The sequence below is a fragment of the Carassius auratus genome, unplaced genomic scaffold, assembly GCF_003368295.1.
Source record: "Carassius auratus strain Wakin unplaced genomic scaffold, ASM336829v1 scaf_tig00020712, whole genome shotgun sequence".
NCBI lineage: Eukaryota > Metazoa > Chordata > Actinopteri > Cypriniformes > Cyprinidae > Carassius > Carassius auratus.
In genome coordinates this window covers 42,478-66,327 of record NW_020525046.1, presented here as the reverse complement: position 1 = coordinate 66,327, position 23,850 = coordinate 42,478, and the positions used below count along the sequence as shown (strand labels likewise).

At 35.6% G+C, this 23,850-nt stretch overlaps 3 protein-coding genes and 1 long non-coding RNA gene across 6 annotated transcripts in view; 1 reads left to right on the top strand and 3 right to left on the bottom strand.

Moving 5' to 3' along the window:
* The first annotated feature begins 584 nt into the window (after positions 1-584).
* Positions 585-4,950, top strand: LOC113076546 (uncharacterized). Its single transcript, XR_003281196.1, has 2 exons — positions 585-876; positions 4,017-4,950. It is a non-coding gene; the product is annotated as an uncharacterized LOC113076546 (long non-coding RNA).
* On the bottom strand, positions 4,786-7,154 carry LOC113076545 (DNA damage-inducible transcript 4-like protein). The gene is made up of 2 exons (XM_026249247.1): positions 6,874-7,154; positions 4,786-6,269 (listed from the first exon to the last, which is right to left on the bottom strand). The coding sequence occupies exons 1-2, from the start codon at positions 7,034-7,036 to the stop codon at positions 5,821-5,823; spliced, it is 612 nt and encodes a 203-aa protein (XP_026105032.1). The 5' UTR covers positions 7,037-7,154; the 3' UTR covers positions 4,786-5,820.
* A 3,016-nt stretch (positions 7,155-10,170) lies between these two features.
* Positions 10,171-14,695, bottom strand: LOC113076544 (stimulator of interferon genes protein). Its single transcript, XM_026249246.1, has 7 exons — positions 14,662-14,695; positions 13,381-13,607; positions 12,897-13,071; positions 12,002-12,110; positions 11,426-11,649; positions 10,760-10,946; positions 10,171-10,638 (listed from the first exon to the last, which is right to left on the bottom strand). The coding sequence occupies exons 2-7, from the start codon at positions 13,605-13,607 to the stop codon at positions 10,361-10,363; spliced, it is 1,200 nt and encodes a 399-aa protein (XP_026105031.1). The 5' UTR covers positions 14,662-14,695; the 3' UTR covers positions 10,171-10,360.
* Positions 14,696-16,297: 1,602 nt separating this feature from the next.
* LOC113076543 (serine/threonine-protein phosphatase 2B catalytic subunit alpha isoform) overlaps positions 16,298-23,850 on the bottom strand; it is a 41,815-nt gene continuing 34,262 nt past the window's right edge. For 2 of the 3 annotated variants that reach the window (XM_026249242.1, XM_026249244.1), the window contains exons 10-14: positions 23,665-23,742; positions 23,289-23,373; positions 22,564-22,661; positions 22,175-22,222; positions 16,298-18,100 (exon numbers count right to left, since the gene is read on the bottom strand). In XM_026249242.1, the coding sequence (XP_026105027.1) occupies positions 17,922-18,100; positions 22,175-22,222; positions 22,564-22,661; positions 23,289-23,373; positions 23,665-23,742 (488 nt within the window). In that variant the 3' untranslated portion in view covers positions 16,298-17,921. The remainder of the gene's footprint in view (positions 18,101-22,174; positions 22,223-22,563; positions 22,662-23,288; positions 23,374-23,664; positions 23,743-23,850) is intronic. The other variant, XM_026249245.1, reaches the window with a different exon arrangement.

The window sequence follows — 23,850 nt, the reverse complement described above, 5'->3', positions numbered from 1 at the left end:
AAGATAAGAAGCATAAAATAAGAACCACAAGTTTAATTTCCATAGTTATGATTTTTTATGGCAAATACAGTGCATTCAGAAAGTATTCAGACCACTTAATTTTTTACATATTTATTGTGTGGCAGCCTTAAATTGCACATAATTTCATAGCAATCTAAAATCTATAGCCAGAATAACACATTTAAAACCAGACTTGTAAAGTTTTACAGCTTTATTAACTCATTCAAGTGTTGATAAAAAAAAAAAAAAAAAAAAAAGATTTCTTGAAGCTAGAATAAAATTGTTGTTGCTGTTGTCGTTTTAAAAGTAGAGGCTCTCTGTATTTTCATGTATTGCGTGGTCAGGCATTCATACAAGGGCCATGAATTTTAGCGAAATGTTTACTTTTTTTTTTTAAACGCTGTCGGGGAAAGAGTTAAAAAGAAAGTCTCATGCAACTGAAATAATATGCCACAAAAAATGCAGCTTTATAGTGTATGGAGTGTAGATGGATGTGAGAAAAAAATAATAATAATCTGCAACACACAAAAAAAAGTGAGTTGAGTTTTTTCTGAATGCACTGTTACCTTTTAGTTTGGTAGAAATGGGGCTGGACATGTTTGTGTTAGATTGATCTGAAAGCAATTTGGTTTCCCCACGTTCCACATAGATGAAACCCCTTTTGATAGGACCCAAATAAAACACTTTCTGTCCCTTACACACACTAATACACACACATGAACTGCTGAAGTCCCTGACAGTAAGGTTAGCGTTACTTGCATTAACACACAGTCTTGTATGTAGACCCTGAGTCCTGCACACAAAGACCCTCATTTAGAGCCAGAACCACCAGCCAGAAGGAAAAGGAACAACTCCAAACAAGACACTAATGAGAAGGTCAGTTCTGTACACACACACACTCACACTCACAGGTGAGAATCAAGGGCACTGCAGGTGAGAGGACTTCTGTACTAACCCATGCACAAACATCTTGAGTCTAACACTCGAGTTTCTCTTCCAGGTTTCCACATGGCACCATATTTGTGTCCTAGTTGTCCTGGAAATGATTGTATCATTGAGTAATCTAACGTTTTCTGAAATATGGGAGAATATCTGTTTATCTATGTCTGCTTATACACACAATACTGTTCAAAAGTTTAGGGGCAGTAAGAGTTTTTAAAATGTTAAAATTGTTTAATATTGTGAAATAGTGATAAAATTGTTTTGAAAAAATGTTTTCTATTTTAATATTTTTTTTTATGTCATTTATTCCTGTAATGCAATGCTGATTTTCAGTCTTCAGTGTAACATGATCCTTCAGAAATCATTCTAATATGCTAATTTGCTTCCCAATAAATATATATTTTTATTATTATCAATGTTGAAAACACTTGCTTAATATTTTTCTGGAAAATTTGAGGTTTCCGGATTATTTGATGAACAAATTTCAAACAGCATTGTTTTAAATAGAATTTTAAACTTTTGCAGCGTTATTAATCTTTTTTTGCTGAATAAAAGTATTCATTAAAATTCTTACTGACCCAAATTTTTTAACAGTAGTGTATTATTTTACTATAAACAGAATATAAATGTGATTACTGTAAGCATGTAAATAATGTATTTCTGTATGTGGAGCAAGGGTTGGCTTAAACACCTACTTGATGGTTTCTTTGGTTGAATCCATGTGCCGTTTTTATTTTTAACACACACCAGACCAAAGTTAAACAAGTGTTTTTTTATTTGTTTTTTTTTTGCATGGTTATAGTCTCAGTGATGCTTTCACACTGAGCTGTTTACAGTGTGATTGAGGTCATTTAAATGACTAGACACTCATTTCATCATCTATTTGAGTTATGTTGGAGTGCTGCAGTTATCATGCAAATGGTTACAACACACTCCCTCACACATGAACATCTGATGTCTTCATCTGACTAACACACATATATACACATCACTGTCACTCATCAACCCCTCAGATCCTCTCTTTAGTATCTGCAGGATTAAGATTAGGATTCTCTTTACCATTCTGCATCCTCCTTTTCTTTCTCAGCTGTGTGTGTCTGTATGTAGAGAAGCTTCTAGGGTGACCAGAAGACAGTGAGAGAAAAGTGAAACTTTAGAGTTCAGATCCATTCCACTGTAAAAGTTTATGTTTTTGTTTTAATGCACAACCATCTGTGAAAAAATTCCAGAGGAAAGCAAATGTTTTGTGGACCTGAAGTCATTATAAGATGTTTTTAAGAGGACTGGCGATGTAAAAGGTTTGCCAGAATAAAGAAAAGCGAGTCTGCTAAATGTGTAAATGAAAATAATTCAACTATATCACGAGTAGGTTTGCTTTTATAAACAATTAGAAGATGATTTAATCACTTTTTTCTGATTTTATTGTCCGAACAATAAAATTAGCATCTATTTCTCCTAAATATTTTGGCAATCAATTTGCACATGCATGATCTATATTTTCATCTTATCTCTTCATATTGTAAAGAGAAAGCAACGGATATCCCATCCACTTTTGTCATTTAAGGCTATATCAAATCATTACATAGAAATCAAACTAAAGTGAATGTTAGTCCATCAAGATATCAATTATATGGCTCATAAAATGTCTGGTCATTCTAGTCTCTTTGCATGTGTCTCTGATGTTTTCCGTCTCATGATCAGGGGTTTAGATTAGTATACCAGCCGTTTGCTCCCCTAACACCTGCTTTTGCTCTATTGTACATGTCTTCTAGAATAGGTTTTAAATAGTGAACTTTTTTTTCTCTCTGTCTCTCACTGTGCTGTTTGTCCTTCTACAGGACAGCCTCTCCATGGCCTCTCCCGCTTTCCTTCTCTCTCTCTTTGTAAGTATCCAGGCTCAAGATCACAAGATATTTCCCATCCCCTCTTACCAAACCCAATCACAATCACACGCATTTATTCTCTGACACTGCTCTCTGATTGGTTAGAGCTGATCGCTCGCTTTCTTCCAGGTTTGTGTGTTAATAAGTTGTGAATAAATTTTCATTAGTTCTTAAATGTATTCTATTTTAAGGTTTGAACACTTATTCAGCAAGGATGTGATGAATTGATCGAAAGTGACAGTCAAGATATTTTAATGTAATACTTTTTTTTTCAGTATAAATGATGACGATTATTATTATTATTATTATTATTATTCTGTTAACCCTTAAATACGTACCTCGGGTCTCTGTGACCAGGGACGTCATTTACTACCTTCTTCCTCCTCCATTTTTTTAAAGTTAGATGTCAACTTTCTTCATATTCCTCAGTCTATTCATTGTAACAATATAACAAGAAAAAAGTCAAATTTAAAATATTGTTTTCTGATTAAAAAAAAAGTGAGTATATTTTTTTCCTGAGCAACAATAATGTGATTGCACAATGATCACATTTATTCCTTAAGGTGGCGTTGTTTTACTCTTAATTACTTCAGGCATAAAACAAAAGAATATCTTCAGTAGTATTAAACCTGACTGAACTGCTAGAATGGCTTTTACTGCAGATCCATTACTGTAAGCAATTAAAACAAGTGTCATTGTCGTTTGATGGCGGATGTGGTGAATAAGCTACCAGCAATCACAATATTGATTTTTAAAGTAATTGACTTGAGATTTGAGAATATGGTTGAGATCGCTAATATGAGCCAGGTTATGAATGTAGTGGGGAAATGCGCTCTGATGATGACCGTGATGGAAAAAGCTTCTTTTTTTTGTCTTCAATAAATGACACAAAACCTCCATGAGCAACTTTAACTATTAACACATCCACACCTAAGCACTACATTTGAATGCGCTTTTCACGAATGGGTTTTTTTTTTTTTTTTTTTTGCCTTGTAGGCCTACTCAGTTCTGAAGTCACCCTCTCTTTAAGATGAAGTGCTTGTTCTATTAACACACACACACACACACACACACACCGTGTTCTCAGGTCAAACTAGTTAGTTTCTCACACTGATGGTCTGGTGTGTTAGGGCAGTGGATGACAGGCTGTCTGCACTTTCTCACGGCTGGCCTGCTTCTCTGCTCTTCCAGGATGGAGGCACCAGAGGGCGCCGCAGTGCCATTGAGGCCGATATGAAGATGAAAAAGTGAACGGAGATGTCGCACTGCTGCTGTTACGGAAGTTCAGATAGGATTTATTTCCGTTTTGTTTAGAAGTTCTGGCTAAGCTTGACACAGCAATTCGACAGTCTAATTACAGAAGGACACAGAAAAAAGGGAAACTTTAAGGGCTTGACCCTCTTTCACAGAAACCCTTCAGTCCTAGACCTGAAAAACTGGCCAAATGTGCTCTGATTCTAGACTCACAGGACAGGACAAACTGACCTTGTGTTTGTTTGAGTTTAGGAGTTGCTTAAAAGTTTTTAAATTGATGTCACAAATTCTAGCTGTCATCACTGGCCTTTAAAAAAAAAAAACTGAATGTACCCCTGTCATGAATCAGAATGTTATTTTCTAGAGTCAAGAATGAAATCTTACAAGCCATTGTTCATGATGTGGAACCCTGAACGATGGAGAAGGGAGCAATAAAAGTAAGCTTTTTTCTTCTATAGGAATGAAGATAGATACAAAGCTTCTTTTAACTAGATTTTTCCTAGTCAGGATTATGGATGCTTTGATTTACAGTTAAAGGTCTACTGTACTATGTTCAGTTTGTTTTTGTTCTTTAAGTGAGAATTAATTTGACATCTGTATGTTTAGAAAGAACATATAGTTTTGTACAGGGTATTTGTGTACAGTGTTTTTGTATATTGTGTCATTAAATGATTTAATAAATAAACGAAAGTCTGGAATTATAAGATATAGTTTTAGGAATAATTTATTCAACTTGTGCTTCAAAGCAAAAAATATTAGTACAAATGCTTAACTGGGAGGACAATACCAGCCTGTCCTTTTCAAAGTCTCACATACACCCAAAAAAAAAAAAAAAACACTCAATATCCATTAAAGACATCAACATGTATCAGTGGCGTGATTCATACACCATGTGAACCTTCCTATATCCCTGAACATCAGTAAACAATAAATAGTGAGAACTGAAACTGAACATTCTGGAGTCTCTACACACCCATCATACTCACACAAACATGATCTGATCTCACGTGCCGTGTCACCTGACAATAGTGTTTGTCACAAACATCAAGATATGACAAGGTAAAATCCCGGGTTATACAGGAATCTACATTACTGTTCAAAAGCTCTGGGTCAGTGAGATTTTTTTTTTTTTAATGAAAGAAATTATTACTTCTATTCATAAATGCTGTACTTTTGAACTTCCTGATCAACAAATGATGTAATATTAATGAAATGTTAAATTGTAAGCAATAACTGTTTACAACATTAATAATAATGCTAATGTTTCTTGAGCACCAAATCAACAGAATGATTTCTGAAGGTTGCAGACTGAAAATGCAGCTTTGCCAAAGTAACAAATACGTCTCAAAATATATAAAAACATTATTTTAATATTTTTAATATTACTATATTTTTAATCTAATAAAACAAGATTGGTGAGCATAGAGGCTTGTTTAAAGAAAATGTATAAATCTTACAGACCCAAAACTTTTGAATGATCGTGTATATGCATATGTTAATGATATTTTAAGGAAACATAATGCAGTATTATAACAGCTGCTCGTACAGTATTAGAAATTTCAGTTGTACAATATCACATTCTTTCTTTGAACTGAACATTATCATCAACTATTCGGTGAACTGAAATACACTAATGTAACAGTTATAATCGTAATGTGCAAAATGAGCTTTTCCTAAAGTTGTCCTCTTTCTCGAAGACCTAAGGCATTGTCTTCTTCTCTTTACTCTTAATGCCAAACTTTTAGTAACACTCCAGTACAGTGGGAGTGGCAGACGAGTAGAGCTTCCGCTTGATCAGCCGATATTCCCGTCTGAGGCTCAAGACCTTCCCTCTTCCGAACAGGATCTTCAGTGGAGGCCATCCGCTCAGATCAGGCTGCAGCACCACGGAGACCTCAAAAGTGGGTGTGAGACTCCGATCGGGAATGACGGTGCCCAGTTTAAGTAGTGTTCCCTTGCTTTCCATGAATAAATGGATCAGCGCACCTCGTATCCCACACGGCTCATCTGTGGATGAGCGCAGGATGTCTCCGGCCACACGTGCGGTCATGCGTCTGGGCAGGCGCAGCTCCTGGCAGCTCAGACTGGCTTCTTTGGCCTCATAGAGGCACTTCTCAATGCGTTTGGCCAGGTCGAATTGAAGACACGCATCTTCTCCTTCCTCTTCCAAACTGCACTCAGATCCCAGACCTGTGAATGAGTAAAGGGGAAGAATGTGTGAGGCTCAGCTGACCGGACAGGAACTTTACACCTCAGCAGTTTGAGAGTGACCAGTGGATCATTAGATTAGGATCTTGAAACTAACACCGTCAGCCTCTGATACAGTGTCATCAGCTGATCTCAGCTGCCATCAGCTGACTTTAGTCTGCAGAATTAATATGTTGCAATTTTGAAAAACTGGAACAATGCTTCCCTGCTCATAAATAATCACGTGTCTGATCTAAAATCTTTTGAACATAAAATTTAAAAAAAAGATTTAATACATTATAAGGGCTAAGTTGTCACAATGGGGATATTCTGTCATTTTCAAAGTATTTTAAAATCAAATCTAGGCCTACACAAAACACGACATCAATGTTCATTGGACTTTTAAGCTGACCTTTGCTTCGGTGTCATCCTGTTTTTTTTTTTATTAAAATATTTCAATTTAACATTCGTGAGCTGGGTGTTTTCAAATCAACGCTCAGAACCAAACCTTTTGGTTTTTGTTACTGAGATAGAGCGCCTAGTTGTGACAACTTGCCCCGGTTTCTCTAACAATTATAGATCATTTAGACAGCAATAGGTTACTTACTTGATGAGCTGTGTGCTTTCATGAGTCTGCCACAGTGTTTGAGTTTGTCTCTATCTGGTCTGAAGTGCTGTAGAAAGCTCAGGTCCTCAGCTAACGTTAGGGTTTCCAGCTCGCTCCTGACGGACATCCCGTTACCGAACACGAGAGCTTGTGTATAGACCATGTTAAAGTGATTTCCTCCGAGATTTTCCCCGACAGCTCGCCCAGCTCTTCCACTGAGTGTTTCTTTGTTCCTTCCATGAATGCGAGAGGTTGAATGTGTAACTCTTCAGACTGCAGCCGGTTTTAAACTGAGTGTAATGTTGCATCAGCTGAAGTTTGTGGGCTGGGCTACATAACGCAATCCCGAGAGAGATGATGTCATCTGAGCAGACGCCGTGAGTACGTGCAACCGAACCGGCTTCTTGCGTTTATATTATATTATATTATATTATATTATATTATATTATATTATATTATATTATATTATTATATTATATTATATTATATTATATTATATTATATTATATTATATTAATATAGACATTATATTAAGCAAACAGTTGGCAAATAAATGTGGACATTAACTTTTTGGATTACTTTTTATATATTTCTATTATGGATTTTTTAATATATATTTTACAATAATCTGGCTGCTCACTATTTCGTTTCCCAAATTTTTAAATCACCTTTAAGTTTTATTTGTTTGTTTGCTTAATATGCAGATACCTATTTTTATAGCCTATTGTTTTTCTTATTTTAATCATTTTAATATTTAAAACACAATATGTATTATACTATTATTTATTTAATTTACATGTATTCAATTAGGTCATAAACATGGCTAAACTGCTTTAATCAGTATAGTAGGCAATTGTGGGAATATTATAGCATTATTGTTGTTTAGGCTATTTATTGTATTTTACTTGTTTTTCCACAATTCTTAATAAACTTTTAGTAGTCATACAATATTCATGTATTTATTTGGTTGTTTATTTGTTTGTTTGAATGCAGTTTCTCAAATAATATGAGCTCATAAACATTACTAAACTACTTTCTGTAGCAGATAATTATGAGTATACTGTATAATTTCCCCCCATTTATTTATTTTATTTTATTTACTGCTTCTTTATCCACAATTTTTAATCAAACTTTAATGTTGTTGAAATTCACTTAAGTAGTTCCGCAATGCTTATTCATTCATACATTTATTCATTAAATGATGTATTTGTTTGTTTACATGTAGTTTCTAAAATAATATGATACCTTAAATATTACTAAACTACTTTCATCCATAGCAGCCATATATATATTAATATAATATTAATATTATTATTCTTTTTTTTTTTTTCACAATCTTAAATCTACCTTCCAATGCTTCCTAGCTTATTTATTTATTATTTTACATGTAGTTTCTCAAATTATAGCCTATTACAGACAATTATGGGAATATTACTTTTTAGACCCTTGGTTAAAAAAACAACTTAAAAACATATATTATCCTAATAATTTATCAATGCATATAAATGCTGATAGACAGAACAAGTGTGTGCTGTACTAAAAATGTATTTTCCAGAAAGTGATTCAGACAGTGTGAGATTAGATGTGATTATTCACAGGTGAGACTCACATGACCAGAAAGACAAACACATGGTCAGTAAAATCCAGTTCAGCAGCCTTCTCTTTGAACCAGGAAGCATGTTTACACTCTTACAATTACAATCACTCATTTTTTCAAATTACATTGAATTCATAAACAAACAGAACCTTTTTACCTGTTTCTTTTACCGAAAATTTTCATTCAGAAATGTTTTAATGAAGTAAATCCCACAATATAAACCAAAAGAAAGCAGATCTGTGATTTAAGTCTGTCTGATCTGCTGCAGGTTTGATCTAGAAAGTGCTTTTACAGTTTTACTGGCATCATTAGCAACGGTCTGTTTGCCGTCTGTCTGTCTCTGAGTCACGACGAGGGACTTTTCCTCGTGACCTCACCTTTGTTCTCTGTCATTAACTAACCGGTTGCACTGTGATGTCACATCGCCCCACTCAAGCACACAGAAGTAGAGAATCATCTTAAGATAATTCAATGAGGAACCAGAAGAGACTTCTGTAGAAGATCCTTCCAGAACTTATGTTGTCTAAATTAAGGGAGAATAAATGAATCACAGATCTTGTATATGTTTCAATGAGTGGGTGAACGAGGAAGGAAAAATAAACTATCTAGAAACCTCTGACCATGGGGTGCTTTCCTAATGTGACATACAGAAAAAGATTGTATGTATTCACTGAATCAGCTGCTAAAACAATACATTCATGTGACCTTAGACTAGACTTACTTAAACAATATGTTTTGAAATATTTTAGTTCTTTCCTCCTTTCCAGTTCACAGCTCCTCTTTGTTGATTTTGATCACAAACAGACAGTGAAACCCGTGATAGGTCATCCATCACTGTCAAATCAAAAGCTGATAGACAAGCTCTTTTAATCAGCTGCATATATGGACCACTACATAGGAAACCCCTCAGTCATTTTCAAACATAATTATTCACTATAAAAAGATGATCAAACCAGCCATAAACCTAAAAACTTCTAGTTTTCATTTATCATTTGAGTGCCGAATTACATCAGCTCAGCTGCAGGAACCTGATGGACTAGTATATTACTTCATAAAAAATATTACTCGGCTAAATTGCTCAGCTTCAGAGTAAGCACTTAATAGATCTTTTTAAATTACCTATCTAGACTGGATTAGACATTAGATATGTGGATAAATGTTAGATTCATAGATTTATAGTGAGTGTAGTGATTCAGCTTAAAGGATGTGTTATGCATCACCTCCGTCATCATGACTTGTTCACACTTGTTTCTCTCATTCAGTGTAATTGTTCTGCCACAGGACATGGAAAGTAAAACAGTCAGTCAGAAGAGAGCTGTTTCACTGGAAGAAGCAAGGAATTTTTCAACAGCATTTATTGAGAATACGTAGTTCTTCAGTACGGGAAAAAGCATACACAGGAATATATGAAGACAATAATTTTTCAATAGAAAAAAAAATCATTTTATTTTCTTGTAAAATCTAAAACAATTTCACCATCTTTAAGTAGAAGTCCTGTGATTTTGCAATATCTTTCAACATATTCAAAGATCCATATGGCTCTGATGATTGAAAAAAAGGGTTTTAAAGGATGAATTTTGAGATTTTAAGTCTTCAGTCAATATATAATTTCTGATGATTTCTAAAATGTGATTTAGAAAAAATTAGTATTTTTTTAAACAAAGGTCAAAACTCCTGTTATAATTTAGATTTTTGAGGGTGCATTCATGTCATAAATTAATCTATTACTTTTCCTACATAATTTTGAACAAAAAACATTGGTAAAATATATATTTGAACAGCTGATTTAATGGATTCTTAAATATTATTATTACATCAAGGTCTGTTGAATAATTCTAGGACTGAACACAAGCAACCATGATCTCATGCAGAGCACTGTATGATTCAGCCTCATCTCTTTGCATTATTAGGTTGGTTAAAATAATCAGTGGTCTCCACTGGTTCAGATCTTAAGGAATGTGGTTGGCTAAACATGAGGGTGGGGTCATTGCTTATTGGGTCTTCTGGATGATGCGCACCATTCAAATTCCTAATCGGACCCTCTTCTGGAACAGGATGGACTTCATTCGGTAGCTCTTGGATGGGATTCATGTGAATCTCTCTGTCCTGCTGTTTCAGGTGCTGGATGATCTCTCTGGAGAGGTAATGAGGGTCACCTGTGTGCTCATCTGAAATAGAAATAAAATAGAAATATAATAGAAATAAACAACCGTAAGAGAAAACCACAGAATTATATCCAGATACCATTTTAAAGTCTATGTCAAACTCTAATTCGAATGAAATTCTGACCATTGAGCAGGATGAGCCGGTAACGGTTCCGGCACTCGAGAGAATCTTCCAGAATTTGGCTGAGCGTTCTGTAGAACAACAGGACCTGCTGCTTTCGTTCGTTTTCTCCAAACCCTGCACTGCTCTCATGGGACATCTGATACAGCGTCAGCAGTGGTGTGGCGTATTCCAGAACACAGCTAAAAGTCTACAGCAGCACAAAGAGAAGGTATGACCTTGGATTTATTTCCAGTGCCACTGCAGCTTTTAGCCACAAGGAGATGTTTGTGTTGCTGCATCCTAATTTGCATATTATGCATCCAACCCTGCTATTTCAATGCACCTCATTGAAAACAGTATGCTGCATGGTGTCTAGTATTTCAGGTGGGTTGTCAAAGTATATTTCTACTACAGTTAAAAAACAAAAAAGAACTATATATTTAATGACGTGCAAACCTCTGCATCAGTTCTGGCATATAACCTTACCACATAGCCTACTTAAAACTATGGAATTCCTGACCACCAGAGAAGTCCAGACTAGAAGCATGCATTAGCATTAGCAGGCACATCTATCTCTCAATCAGTGGATACACTGGTGCTAGTTTGAATTCTCTGTATATCATATTTTTGCAATGATTTCTTTTTTTCTTTATAAACATCAATTATAAGCAATCAGCATTAGCCCACCTCTCTGTCCTGGGTGATCTTGTAGACACTATTCTTGTAGCTACGTTTCCGCACCCCTGCTGTGTCCCGCTCCAGTTCGGGGAGGTTCTCGCTGAAGATCACATTAGTGTCCTCATCTTCAGGTTTGGTTGGAACCCTGGCGTTGAGGGGCAGAAGGATATGTAGACGTGGAGAGCTCAGTTTCCCCTTGGTGGAGGAGTACTGGCTCACCTTGTTCTGTAAATCTGCAGGTGAAAGAACAGAAGCGTGAAAATAGAAAGTGAGCAGAATCTTTCAAATGATCAGATGGTTTTAAAGCTGGTCATAATTTAATTACACATTTGAAACATGACTTTGAAATTATGATGACTGTGTACACTTCCATCTTAAAGGATAAAGTGATCAGGGACTACCATGACCCGAAACCAACATAAAATTAGTTTGTGCACTAAATGTAGAATTTTCTGAAGTTACAACTAGGCATGATTAATTCATCCAGCTGTTTAGTGAGCAGCCTTTGAGTGAACCGTGTGTCATTACTGTCCCCTAGAGGCCTCAACAAGTATCGTCTCACAGGTAAAGTGCAGACGAATGTACCTGGAAGGAGAAATCTGAGGTAGCCAAGATAGAAAGACCAGGCCAAACCATGTGCCACATTCATCTTCTTCATTTCACAAATTTCTGAGATCTCAACCGGAGCAGGGCCCTGCAAAAACACAGAAGTATACAATTTTGATATATGGCCTTCTTGTTTAATTTGTACTTTTTTTTTCCTTTTTCTTTTTTGATCATCCACAGCTATGTTTCCATACAAACACAAGAAAGGGAAATTGAGATAAAGGTATGGCTGGAATGGGAATTTTAGCTTCCACAGTAATCCTGTATGTATGAACAAGTAATGAACCAAGGTGCCGTGGAGGATGACATTGTTTAATATTTAATATTAATAGCAATTTATAAATATAAAAAATGAAATGTGGTTTTAGTTGGAAATCTGAACTGAAGAGAGAAACTGCAATCAGAAAACCACAGGGGTATTCTGAACATCTCTGAGCTATTTATATCAGTATTACAAATCAGAATCAGGTGTCCTGATAAATCCCACCAGTCTCTGTGAAGGCAAACGTGAAGCTGAGATTATACAGCACCTTAAGCTGATCATTATATAATGCAGTGTACCCTGAATGATTTTCTTGTGTTAAATGAGTACTGGGTGTGTTTTATCTTTAAAGTGGAGCTTTTCAAATCAAGACTGAATGTCTTTTAGCTTCCAAACTGTGCTTTATGAGTGTGACGATCTGATATTTTTGAGCATCCGAATAGACTCAACTGTGTAGACCACTTGAAAACCACTGAGAATGCAAAGGGCTGTACCACACTGCATATTGTTCCTTTAGCATGTAACTGAACCAGTTGAACAAGTATATACTGAATATTATTCATATAATCATCTGATGTAAACATTGCTTTCCTGGCATGTGATGAATCTTACCAGAAACCCCGAGCTTTTGAGTAACAAGGAAACGGCACACATGAGGGCAATGGTGCTCTTCTGTTCTCCAGAGAATGAAATTTTCCACAACACTAGCAGGCATATTGGACACATTCCGAGAACGACATGCCTTCTAAAGCAAGCCTGAAAGATCTCATTTATTTTGCCATGATACCTAGAAAAAAAAAAGCATATTATAAATTGAAACAATACATTTTTGAATAAACTTTTTATTTATTTATTTTTTGGCGCCTGTTTCCATGATGAACTTAAAGTCTTATGGGCTTGATGTTTATGGGCTGCAGTCTAACATGTGTTCATGCTTTGTTTCTTTGAGGAATCAAAACTGGTTCTTCTGTGCCATTGCTGGACAAAAAAACCTTTTATAATATTTACTTTTAAGAGTGAAGATAACGTGTCTTCACATTCTGCAATTAAATTGCATAAAATAAGGACATACATGGTATAGAAATTGTTTTCTAACCTTTGCTTTGAATGGAAGAGCCACTCCTCTGCAAGCAAGCACATACTGTGAATGAACGTTTCAACTGTGATGCAAAAAATGATAATTCCAGCTCGATCACTGAACCTGGCAGGGTCCAGCAGCCAAGCGACCAGCAGCATGAGAAGCCCCAGTCCAGCAGAACACACCACCGGCAGCCTGCTGCGCGCTCTGGGGACCAGACCGTCCTCTCCCATCACACCAGACATCTGAACACATCACATTCACACCCACTCCTTAACTCCACTTATATACTGCACTTTCATTCCACAGAGGTTTTGAGAGAGATTTTTCTCAAAACTAACAGGCCTTCATTATTTACTGTAGGCCTATATATTTTTTATAAATATAATTTCTTAGATTTTGATGTGATTGTTTTTTATGTTATTATTATTAAGGACATCTAAAATGAAATTATCATGTTATCATTATTACATTTTATTTATTTATTTATTTTTCATTTATATATTATTAAACTATCGTTATTTAGCAAGACAGTTCGCCGTTGGTCGTTTTATTCCGAAAATGTAATTTGCATCACTAATATTTCCACTACAGAATACTGTTAGAAAAAATAAATGTTAATGAATTCCCCTGTGATTTCTATTAATGTGAAGCGAAAAAAACTATACTTATACTTCTAAATTTCAGAGAAATCCTTCTTTTACTTTCAGTTCTGAATTGGTTCTTGTTTTGAACGTGGTGTAGGCTATATAGCTACTGTAAAGCTGTAAAAATGTATTTAATCATAAAGATGACCTGGGCTTACGGGAACTACAAGTTTTAAATTACCATTATGAATGCCACTCCTTGTTATGCCACTGTCGTCTCTAAAGCTTCATTTGGTTATACAAACATAATTTAGCGGAGCTTGTTTGCATTTCAGATATGATAGATGGAGAACTCCAGACAACACAAATCATAAGTGAGGGGGAAAACACCCACTGCAGTTGTGTGAGAGATTCTCAGCACCTGTTGCTTTATTTCAGAAATTACTCGATCTAACCCTGATATGTGCAAACAAAACGGCTTTATCTGTGTTCACTATCAGTATCTATCAGTCATTACCCAGTGCCATTATCTTACAGATAATGTGGCGTGAGTTTTGGGGGTTGAATCTAGCTATTAATTCTAGTGCATCAGATAAAAAGTTTTAAAGTAGCCTATGCCTGTTCTTTCCTTCACCTATTCTGCTTGATTTTGATATTTGAAATGATCAGAATATTGATAAGAAATTGAATTGAACACATGTTCAAAGCTTACCTTCTCTCTCTTCCGTGTAATCTTCTGATCTCTCTTTCTCTCTCGCTCTGTCTTTATTGGGTTAGTTAAGCACACCTTATTTTTTTTCATTTACTTTCACTTTTCAGTAAGTTGCCTATATAGTCCTTGTCCAAACATGTTTGAAGTTTTGTGAGTGTTTCAAATTATTTTTTAAAGCACACTCAAGACTTAAACCTGCATATGTATGAAAAAAAAAAAAAAACAATGATTTGCACTTTAAGTGAATAATAATGGTTATGATAAATAATGGTTTTCATTTACAATAGCAAAATATATAAAAATGTGTATAGAAGTTCCAGATCTATACTTGTGCTCTTATTATTTGAATTATCTGCCTTTTATGTAAATTAATGTGCAAACAATATACTTGCTCTTGTGAATTTATTTTGATGTAAATTACAATTTTAATACCACCAAACAAGATAAAACACATCTCGAATCCCGTTGCACAATGTTGCACACCATTTCCAGGAAACATGTCGTTCAAACCGGAGCCTGTAGCAAAATGGTGCACACCGGTTTGAGTTTGAACTTGCCCCTGTACTGGGTGTTTCAGACAAAGGAGAGATGTAAAATGTGCAGTGTTGGAGGGCCTCCAGGAATGTGGTGGGGATCCACTGATTTATGCAACGTGACCTTGTCATTTCTTCATGATTTCACTCACTAATGCAGCATATGTTACACTTTTTTTGGTTTTATGGAGATCAGAGTGTGGGAGCGGAGAGTGGAGTGGAGCGGTGTGACTTTGACAGGAGCGAGGAGCGGATTTTTTAAAAGTCGGAGCGTTGTGGTTTTCACTCGCTCCAAGAGCACTCCACCACCGCTCCATCACGAGTACAATTCATGCCAACGGCCAGTAAAATCGCAAGTATTCACGTTAAAACATATTTAACTTTAGCTTGATAGAGATGGATCTCTCAAATCAGAAGGTTACAATGACGACAATAGCCGAGCGGGAAGTTATAGGTTAGTTCTCAAGGAGTTTGTCTGTTCCTTTTACTGAATATTTTCGGGTCAAAGCATGATTTAAACAGTTACAGCACATTCACACGCAGTCGCTTTCGCAATAATGCATTCAAACAAATGTAATCTTACAGTGTTACTTCATCTGATTTTGAATGAGCATAAATCTGTAAGAAATGCATTGATCTGTAGATAAAATAAAAATGTACTGTTATTTTCATCACAAACAAAATTTGCACAGCAGAATACAGTAATTATACATTTTAATGCTGACATCCATGTTATTAGTTTGGCATGTGGTAGGAAAAAAAAGTTTGCACACAACAGTCTAAGCCACTTTGAAACTCTATTTTAATATAGGCTACGCTATGAACATAACGTTTCAAACATACCGAAATACTTTAGCCACGGAGCGAAGGCGGAGTGGTGTTTCTGGTATCACTGAGCGCGGAGTGGAGTGGGAGCGGGAAATTGTGAACCCGGAGCGGAGCTGGAGCGGAGTGATTATTAAATGCTCTGAGTGCGGAGGGGAAATTGTTGCCGCTCCACTCCGCTCACATACTCTGATGGAGATGCTGATGTCCTTGCTAATTTATCGTTTACTGTTTGTGAGACACGCTGGCAATGCGAGTTGAATAAATCAGAAAAATCCAAAAGGTTCATGCATATTTTATTCAAGAGTAAAAAAGAGATTTGTCCCATAGGGCATGCTCACACTGTCCGTACTGTAGGTCAGGAAATCATGATGCTCAGAATGAAGCTCCAGAGAAAAATACAAGTTATAGAATCACAAATAACTCATGAACGTTTTCATTATTCATAAAGTAAAGCACAATGAGCAACCAAAACAAGGATGAGGCAAAGTGGAATCAACCAGCAGAACTCTTAATAATAATCATAAGTAACCAGAATATTGTTTAGAATAATGATCAGAATATATTTCTCCTTAAAAATGTGAGACACGTTAAGGTGTGTCCATATTCGATTTACATTTGAAATAACCATGCAGTCATGCTTTGGCAGCCCGGATGTCTTTTCACAGAATTATATGTTCCTTCACACTACTGGATAATTTCTGTACATCGATAAAGAAACGCAAAAGGTTTAACACTTCATCTGAGCTTAATTAACTGTACAGCAATGTAAACAAACAAAAAAGAACCCAACAGACAATAAATAAATAAACAGCTTGGATACAAAATAAAATGACATGAAAATAAGCGATAACAAAACCGTCCTTAAAAATATACGCCATTTATATACAAAATAAACTCCCATGAATTATGTGTGGCTGGGAATCCGTTCTGTCTAGTGCGCCGGCACAAGACAAGGACCTGTTTGAAACCACTCATAACAGCCAGACGCAATCCCTCAGCTCAAATCACTCCCCTGTTTCTCGCATTCACTCTCTCTCTCTCATACACACACACAGACACACACACACAGAGCTGACTGAATGCTTCCCCCCGCTCAGCTCCGGAGCACCAGAGGAGGCGGGAAAGTGTCAGACTGCCATAGCAACCGCAGCAGGACGTGACAACGGCGGATTTACTCAACACAGCGAGCACACAGCATGAGGGGCGTTGCAACGACTCCAAACCTCTCTATTATTTGCAGGTTAATCGTGATAACCAGTGTAAAGTTATTCTGTGTAATATTAGTTATTCCATAGATATAGTGATTACTAGTAGCAAAATATAGAACTGCAAGAGAAGTGTGAAAGTAAATGGTTACAAGCTTCTCGCACACGTACATACGCAAACGTGTGCTCCGACGCTTTCGAATAAATAGTGCGTCGGCCTTGTGTTTTATGTTTCACGTCAGGCCAAGAAAAGAAAAAGTAAGCTTTTGTGAAAACCTACTTATCATCATAATCATCATCATCATCGTATAGTAATTATATATCTCATGTCGCCCACGCACGCACACAAACACGCACGCAAAGTGCAAACACGCATAAATGAACATCTCTTCGGACAAAGGAACAGGAAATGCACTCCGTGTTCGTATTTCCATTTCATAGCCCCATATCAATAAAACTACATATCCCATCATGCAACTTTCACGCATGATCATCTTCGCGCAGCCCGTCTCGTGTTTGTCGTTGAGGCCGTTGAACGTCAAGCAGGGAGTTCTGTCTAAATATACCACATAATCCATCTGCTACATAGACAGTAGCAGTGAAATTGAGGGGAGGGGGAGAATTGCATTATGGGAGGAGGAGCAGGGGCGAGCGAGGGATGGGAGGAGGAGGAGGAGGAGGAGGAGGAGATGAATCACTGGATATTGCTGTTGTCATCCGTGCCATTGGATTCGGCCATGTTCATCTTGCCCATCGACTGCCCCACGCTGTTGACCACGTCTCGGCGAGGCGGCATGCGCTCATTTATGCGGTCCAGACCCTTCGCCTCCTCAAAACTGGTGATCTTGTGCTGTGGAGAAAAGCCACGGATGGCTACGAGAGAAAAAGAGAGAGAGAATAAGAGCAGTCACCAATTGTGAATAGGCAAAATCAAAACCAGACAAGCAGACAAATCACAAATGATCACATACTGTTAGACAGATGAGTGGATTATTCTACAAATTGGATACAGTCACCGAGTGTTCTCTTGACATGATGATATATCTTTATCCAGAGATACACACATACACATGTCTGGGTCATATTTCACTTCAAAATCATTTTTAGCATTTTTTTTTTAGGTGAAAAAATATTTTTACTTTAATATGAAAAAAAGATCAAAAATAAAATATATAGCCAGCAATATTAAAAAATATACTATTTATTTTAAATAAATAAATGCATGTATTTATGTATAAATACAAATTTCCTCACAATATGATTACTGTAATGTAATTTTTTATTCTTCAAATTTTATTCATTGTTTTATAATATTGGACAAATTATATGAATTAATATTTCAGGGGCATTATATTGCAACATAAATAATGTGAATAATGTGGCAAAAATATCCATTTATTTAATATTTTGCATACACTAATATTTTCTTTATGAAAACGTATTTCTTTTGATTATTGGAGTGAAATGTGATCTGGTATGATTTAAAATTTCACTCATACACAGATATCTCTTCAAACACTTGACGGTTTCACTCTGCCATGTAATAGTCACATTATAAGCACAAATTCACAACTGCACATATTTCACAACCAGTAACACACACAATATATGGTCAGTGTTGGGAAGCTTATTTTGGAAATGTAATAGATTAGTTCAAACTATTTGAATAGCTTTATTAAAAGTAATGTAGGTGATCACATTTGATTGCTTTTCTAAATGTATACATTTTTAAATCATTTTCAGACATTTAAACCAGGCAGGTTAACCTTACAGTAGAACTCAACACTGATCACTTTCAAAATCGCTCGTCACTTAAATTAAGATTATAATAATTTTATTTGAAAGCACAACCACCACAATCAGCACTTATTTTTACTTTGAGATTGTTCTGAGGTTAAAAACAGATGGAGAAATAGTTTAATAGCTATAATACTGTTTCTGAAATTAAATCACTGCATAGCAATGACAGGAAACACTGGCATGTAACAATGCCAAGACAATGTCCTATGTCCTACACTCCTGAAATTCAGAACAATCAAAAACTAGTTACTCCCCAACACTGTATGTGATGTACAAGGGAACAGCTGTGGCAATGATAATGGATGTTACATCTTATCACTTTCACTCCCAGTTTAACTGGAAAACCTCACAAGGACCAATAGCACAGTCAATGTTTCCATTAGAAAACAAACTCATTTCACCGGCATCAAAAACATTTTTTTTGTAATGTCAATTTTTTATGTACTTTGATCCATTCTGATGGAAACACAGTGCATTATATCACAGTCAGAGATGATGTGAGACTCTCTCTTGGGTTTGTTCTCAGACAACAGAGATGCTTTTCAGTTTCAAATATAATTGAAGCTCTTCTCATCTCACCCTGTGTGTTGAGAGAAAAAAAGATTTTTGGGAGTATTTTTGCTGCTGATTTTCTCCACAGGTATTTTTTGATAAGTATCTGTAAACCTTGAAGTTAACCAACTCACTTTGATATGAATAATGATGCTAAAACATTAATAACTATTTGACTGTTATATAAAAAAACAGACAGTGCACTATTGTTATTAACTAGAAACTTTACTAATTATAAAAATAATTTCCATTCATTCAAACAAAGCTGAAATAAATTAGAAAACATAAAAAAAAACGTTATAAAAATAAAACATTTTGCCTAGGAAACTAACTGAAATAAGTCGAATTTGAAGTACTTAAAAATAACAAAAGCATAACACCAAATTACTAAAAACTAAAATGAAAATGATTATTATTATTTTTTTAAATAAATGCTACATTAGAAGTAAAATAATATTAAAATAATTGCTGTTTACTTAACATCTTTCCACATATATATATATATATATATATATATATATATATATATATATATATATATATATATTTCTGAAGAACAATATATTTTGTATACTGTATATTTTGTATATATTTATTTTTACTGTTCCTAAAACAATTCTTAATAAATGTTCCCATTTCATTATATTTTTTTTTAATAAAAGCTCTACACAGAAATTAATTCAACTTGTTTTGTATTATATTGTCATCATGAATACAACATAATGAAGGGATTTCAGATGTGAAACTTTTGGTTTCAAGTAAGAGTCACTTCTAAAAAAAAAAAAAGTGTATTTCATTGTTTCACAACCTTGGAGCTTGAGGTCAGTCTCACAAGGCTATGGTATTGATTTAAAGCTAGTTTTGCTGTATGGAGATTTTAAATGGCATTTAATATCCAGAGCCCTCACTGACCTTTCAGTCAATGTTTACCAGATATAACCAGAGACCATTTAGAACGAGTCTTAAAAACAAACCCTATCATAGAGAGGTCACATGATCCCTGCAGATCACATGGTCATAACAGACCAAACCCAGAGTGAGTGCACGAGGAGCGGCGCTGGGGTGATCAGTGTTTGCTGTAAGAATACTGGCTCATTAGTGAGAGGCAGGGGCGCGTGCCCTCACCTACCCATGGCCCAGATTCTTGTCGTCTGCTGAGTCATTCTGTAACTTTGCTGATTAGGTACATAAGAATGTGTGCCATTGGAAAAAAGGTGGAGAACAGCAGAGCAGAGTCCAGCATTTGCATAAGCAGGAAGACACAGGTGTTTGTGTGGTAATGTGTATTTCTATAAAACACTATTCAGACTAGCTTTTTAAACAACCTCTGAGTTACAGTTATCAACAGAGGACATATTTTATAATACTGATTTAAACAAGAATGGGATCTAGTTTTTACTGGAATGAGATTGTCTGTTGGCTGGATGTCATTACAATGTTTAAGAATTATATCCATGCTGAAAAAACAGCTTAAACTGTGCTGGTTTTGGCTGGTTTATGCAGGTCTAGTTGTTCTCCCTGCCTCTCAAGTGCCCCAAACCACTCTAAAACTAGCAAAACAGATCAGCTTGGCTGGCATGGGAGAGGTGAAAAGCTATTTAGGGTGATTTAATAGGTTTCTTTTAGTGGGGACACGATTATGACATTATGTATATTATTATGGGAAGGAATTATTTAAAATGATAATCAAACTTGATGCTACATAATCTTATTTGGACTTATTAGTTGAAAATAGTAGACAATTTAGCCATAACTTTTAACAGAGATGACTACAGTATAGTAAAATTGGAGAAAACATAAGTCTGTGAAATCGTTCCTGAACCTCCATTAGGAATGCCCTCAGCAGTAAAAATAAACAAATAGGATCATTAAATAAAGCATGTTTCTTTTTTTTTTTTATCTAGAAATTAAATTTTTCATTTCTAGTCTGTAGTCTTTGTAATTAACATCAATGTAGCTTAAAAACAATATAAGCTTATGGTTAATGTTTTTAAAAGAGGACTCTTATGCTTCCCAAGGTTACATTCATTTGGATAAAAATTCAGTAAAAACAGTCAAATTGTTAAATATTATTACAATTTAAAATAAGTGTTTTCTATTTGAATTAGTTTTAAAATGTAATTTATTCCTGCGATGAAAAGCTGAATTTTTAGCATCATTACTCCAGTGATCTGATGCTCAAAAATATTTCTGATTATTATCATTGTCGAAAACAAGTGTGCAGCTTCAAATTTTTTGTGGAAACCAGGATATATTTATTTTTTCAGGATCATTTGATGAATATTAAGTTCAAACGAGCAGTATTTTTTTAAATAGAAATCTTCTGTAACATTGTTTTTATTGTCATTTTTGATCAGTTTAATGAATCCTTGCTTAATAAATGTATTTATTTCGTTTAAATGGTGTATGTTCCCATTTACACATCTAGCTAAATGTGTCTTTGTGTGTGTGTCTGTGAAAAATAAACAATCCCTGACCAGTCATAGCACCCCACACGCTCCGTTAGCTAGGCTCGCTGTCTAGCTAGCTAGCATGTTACAGCGGTCGCTATGAAACCTCTGAGCAGCACAGAGAGATAGAGGCCGGCCAGTTTACCTTCTCCATCCTCAACCGTCTCCACGGCTTCAATGGCCTCGATGGTAGCTGAGGAGGCACAGAAAGACAGACGGAGAGAGAGGGAGAGAGGGAGAGGATGGATGGGGAGTTTATTCTGACAGTCATGCACGCAGCACAGTTCCCCAGCATTAGCTGCCAAGTAGCTGCCTCGGACAGTTAGCAGTTAGCATTAGCCGGTTAGTGTCTCTGTATGTGTGTGCACATTTCTGATGGTTTAATTAGTGAAGAAAATAAACGGAAGTGTCTGACTAAAAGAGAGGGGTTAGCAAACATGTCCATGAGTTTGTCATTGTCTTAGTGACCTTGAAAGAGAAAAGAGGCTGTGATGGGAGAGAAAGAAAGAGTGATGTTTTGTTTTTGTAACTCACCACTCTGCAAGGTCTGTTTTCCTCCAGACAGTACGCCGCTCGGCAGCATGCCGGTGGGGGTCAAACCTTTCAGGGTTAACACATTCTCACTCTCCTCTCTGTCGATATACAACCACACGTTTGCGATTTAAACACTCATATACTGTACACCACACAAACATTGTTAGGTGCATAATTAAAAGGTTAATGACATTAATTGGACAAGCTCAGCATGCAACCGCTTGTCCATTTGTGGAAATGTGTCTTCTGAAAAGTACTACAATAATACAACACATGAATATTTAATGATGCAATAATTGTTTAGTTTGTGATTGGTCACTTTTGGGACTGCATTAGACATGTGAGTTAAAATCAGTGTTAACCAATGTTAAAAGTGGCTTTAACTCATGATTTAAAAAGTAGTCAAACCTGTCCCAATAATTTTGTCCATATAATGTATTTCAGTTGGTAGCCAAGGCAACATTTCTAATCTTTATTTGAGATTAAAGTTTTTCATTTAATGAAAATGATTTTAATGGTAGCAATGACAACACTGTCTCACACTGCACAAACACACACATATGGCTGTATGTATATATATATATATATATATATATATATATATATATATATATATATATATATATATATATATATTTTTTTTTTTTTTTTTTTTTTTTTTTTTTTTTTAAATGTCCTACAAATCAAAAACACAAACATGTGTTCACAACCCCTTCCAGACTCACCGCAGGACTGAGAACATTTTGGCCATTTTGCCGATGGCACGGATCTTGTTTCTGATGACCTCTTTACGAGCGGCCGCAGCATTAGCTAAGAGGAACCAGGAAACAAACAGATTTCATAAACAACATACTGAAGCTGAATATTCTGCATAAGATTTTAAAACGAAGCACTGTTCCTCTATGAATTTGGGATGGCTAAATCTTATTTTTAAAGCTACAGTACATCAATGTTTATTGTCCAGTTGCAAAACAATTTAAGTTGTTAGAGAACTACATCTTAAGTTTAATAAGTTTATAGGTGTAATAATTGAAATGATCTAGTCATGTGTGTTTTAGAAAACATTAGAGGAAAAACTTATGAGGAATGTGCAGTCCTCACCATCAAAGATCTCATCTCCATCGTTCATAAGTTCATCATCAGAGCAGATACTGAGGACATTCACCAACATTTCTGTCACTGTAAAGGAGTCAAAGGTTAAAAAAAAAGGGGAAGGTCTTTTGACATTTTTGCATAAACTATGATAATTTTGAACAAATACATTCACAACAACACCAAAACAAGAAA

Bases quoted from the DNA above. Each gene is read 5' to 3' on its own strand.
- LOC113076545 (XM_026249247.1), bottom strand. From the start codon at position 7,036: ATGGTCTATACACAAGCTCTCGTGTTCGGTAACGGGATGTCCGTCAGG. The intron at 6,270-6,873 runs GTAAGTAACCTA...ACTCATTCACAG, and splicing joins GAAAGCACACAGCTCATCAA to GTCTGGGATCTGAGTGCAGT.
- LOC113076544 (XM_026249246.1), bottom strand. From the start codon at position 13,607: ATGTCTGGTGTGATGGGAGAGGACGGTCTGGTCCCCAGAGCGCGCAGC. The intron at 10,947-11,425 runs GTGGGCTAATGC...GTGCTGCTGTAG, and splicing joins AGATCACCCAGGACAGAGAG to ACTTTTAGCTGTGTTCTGGA. The intron at 10,639-10,759 runs GTCAGAATTTCA...TTTCTATTTCAG, and splicing joins CCGGCTCATCCTGCTCAATG to ATGAGCACACAGGTGACCCT.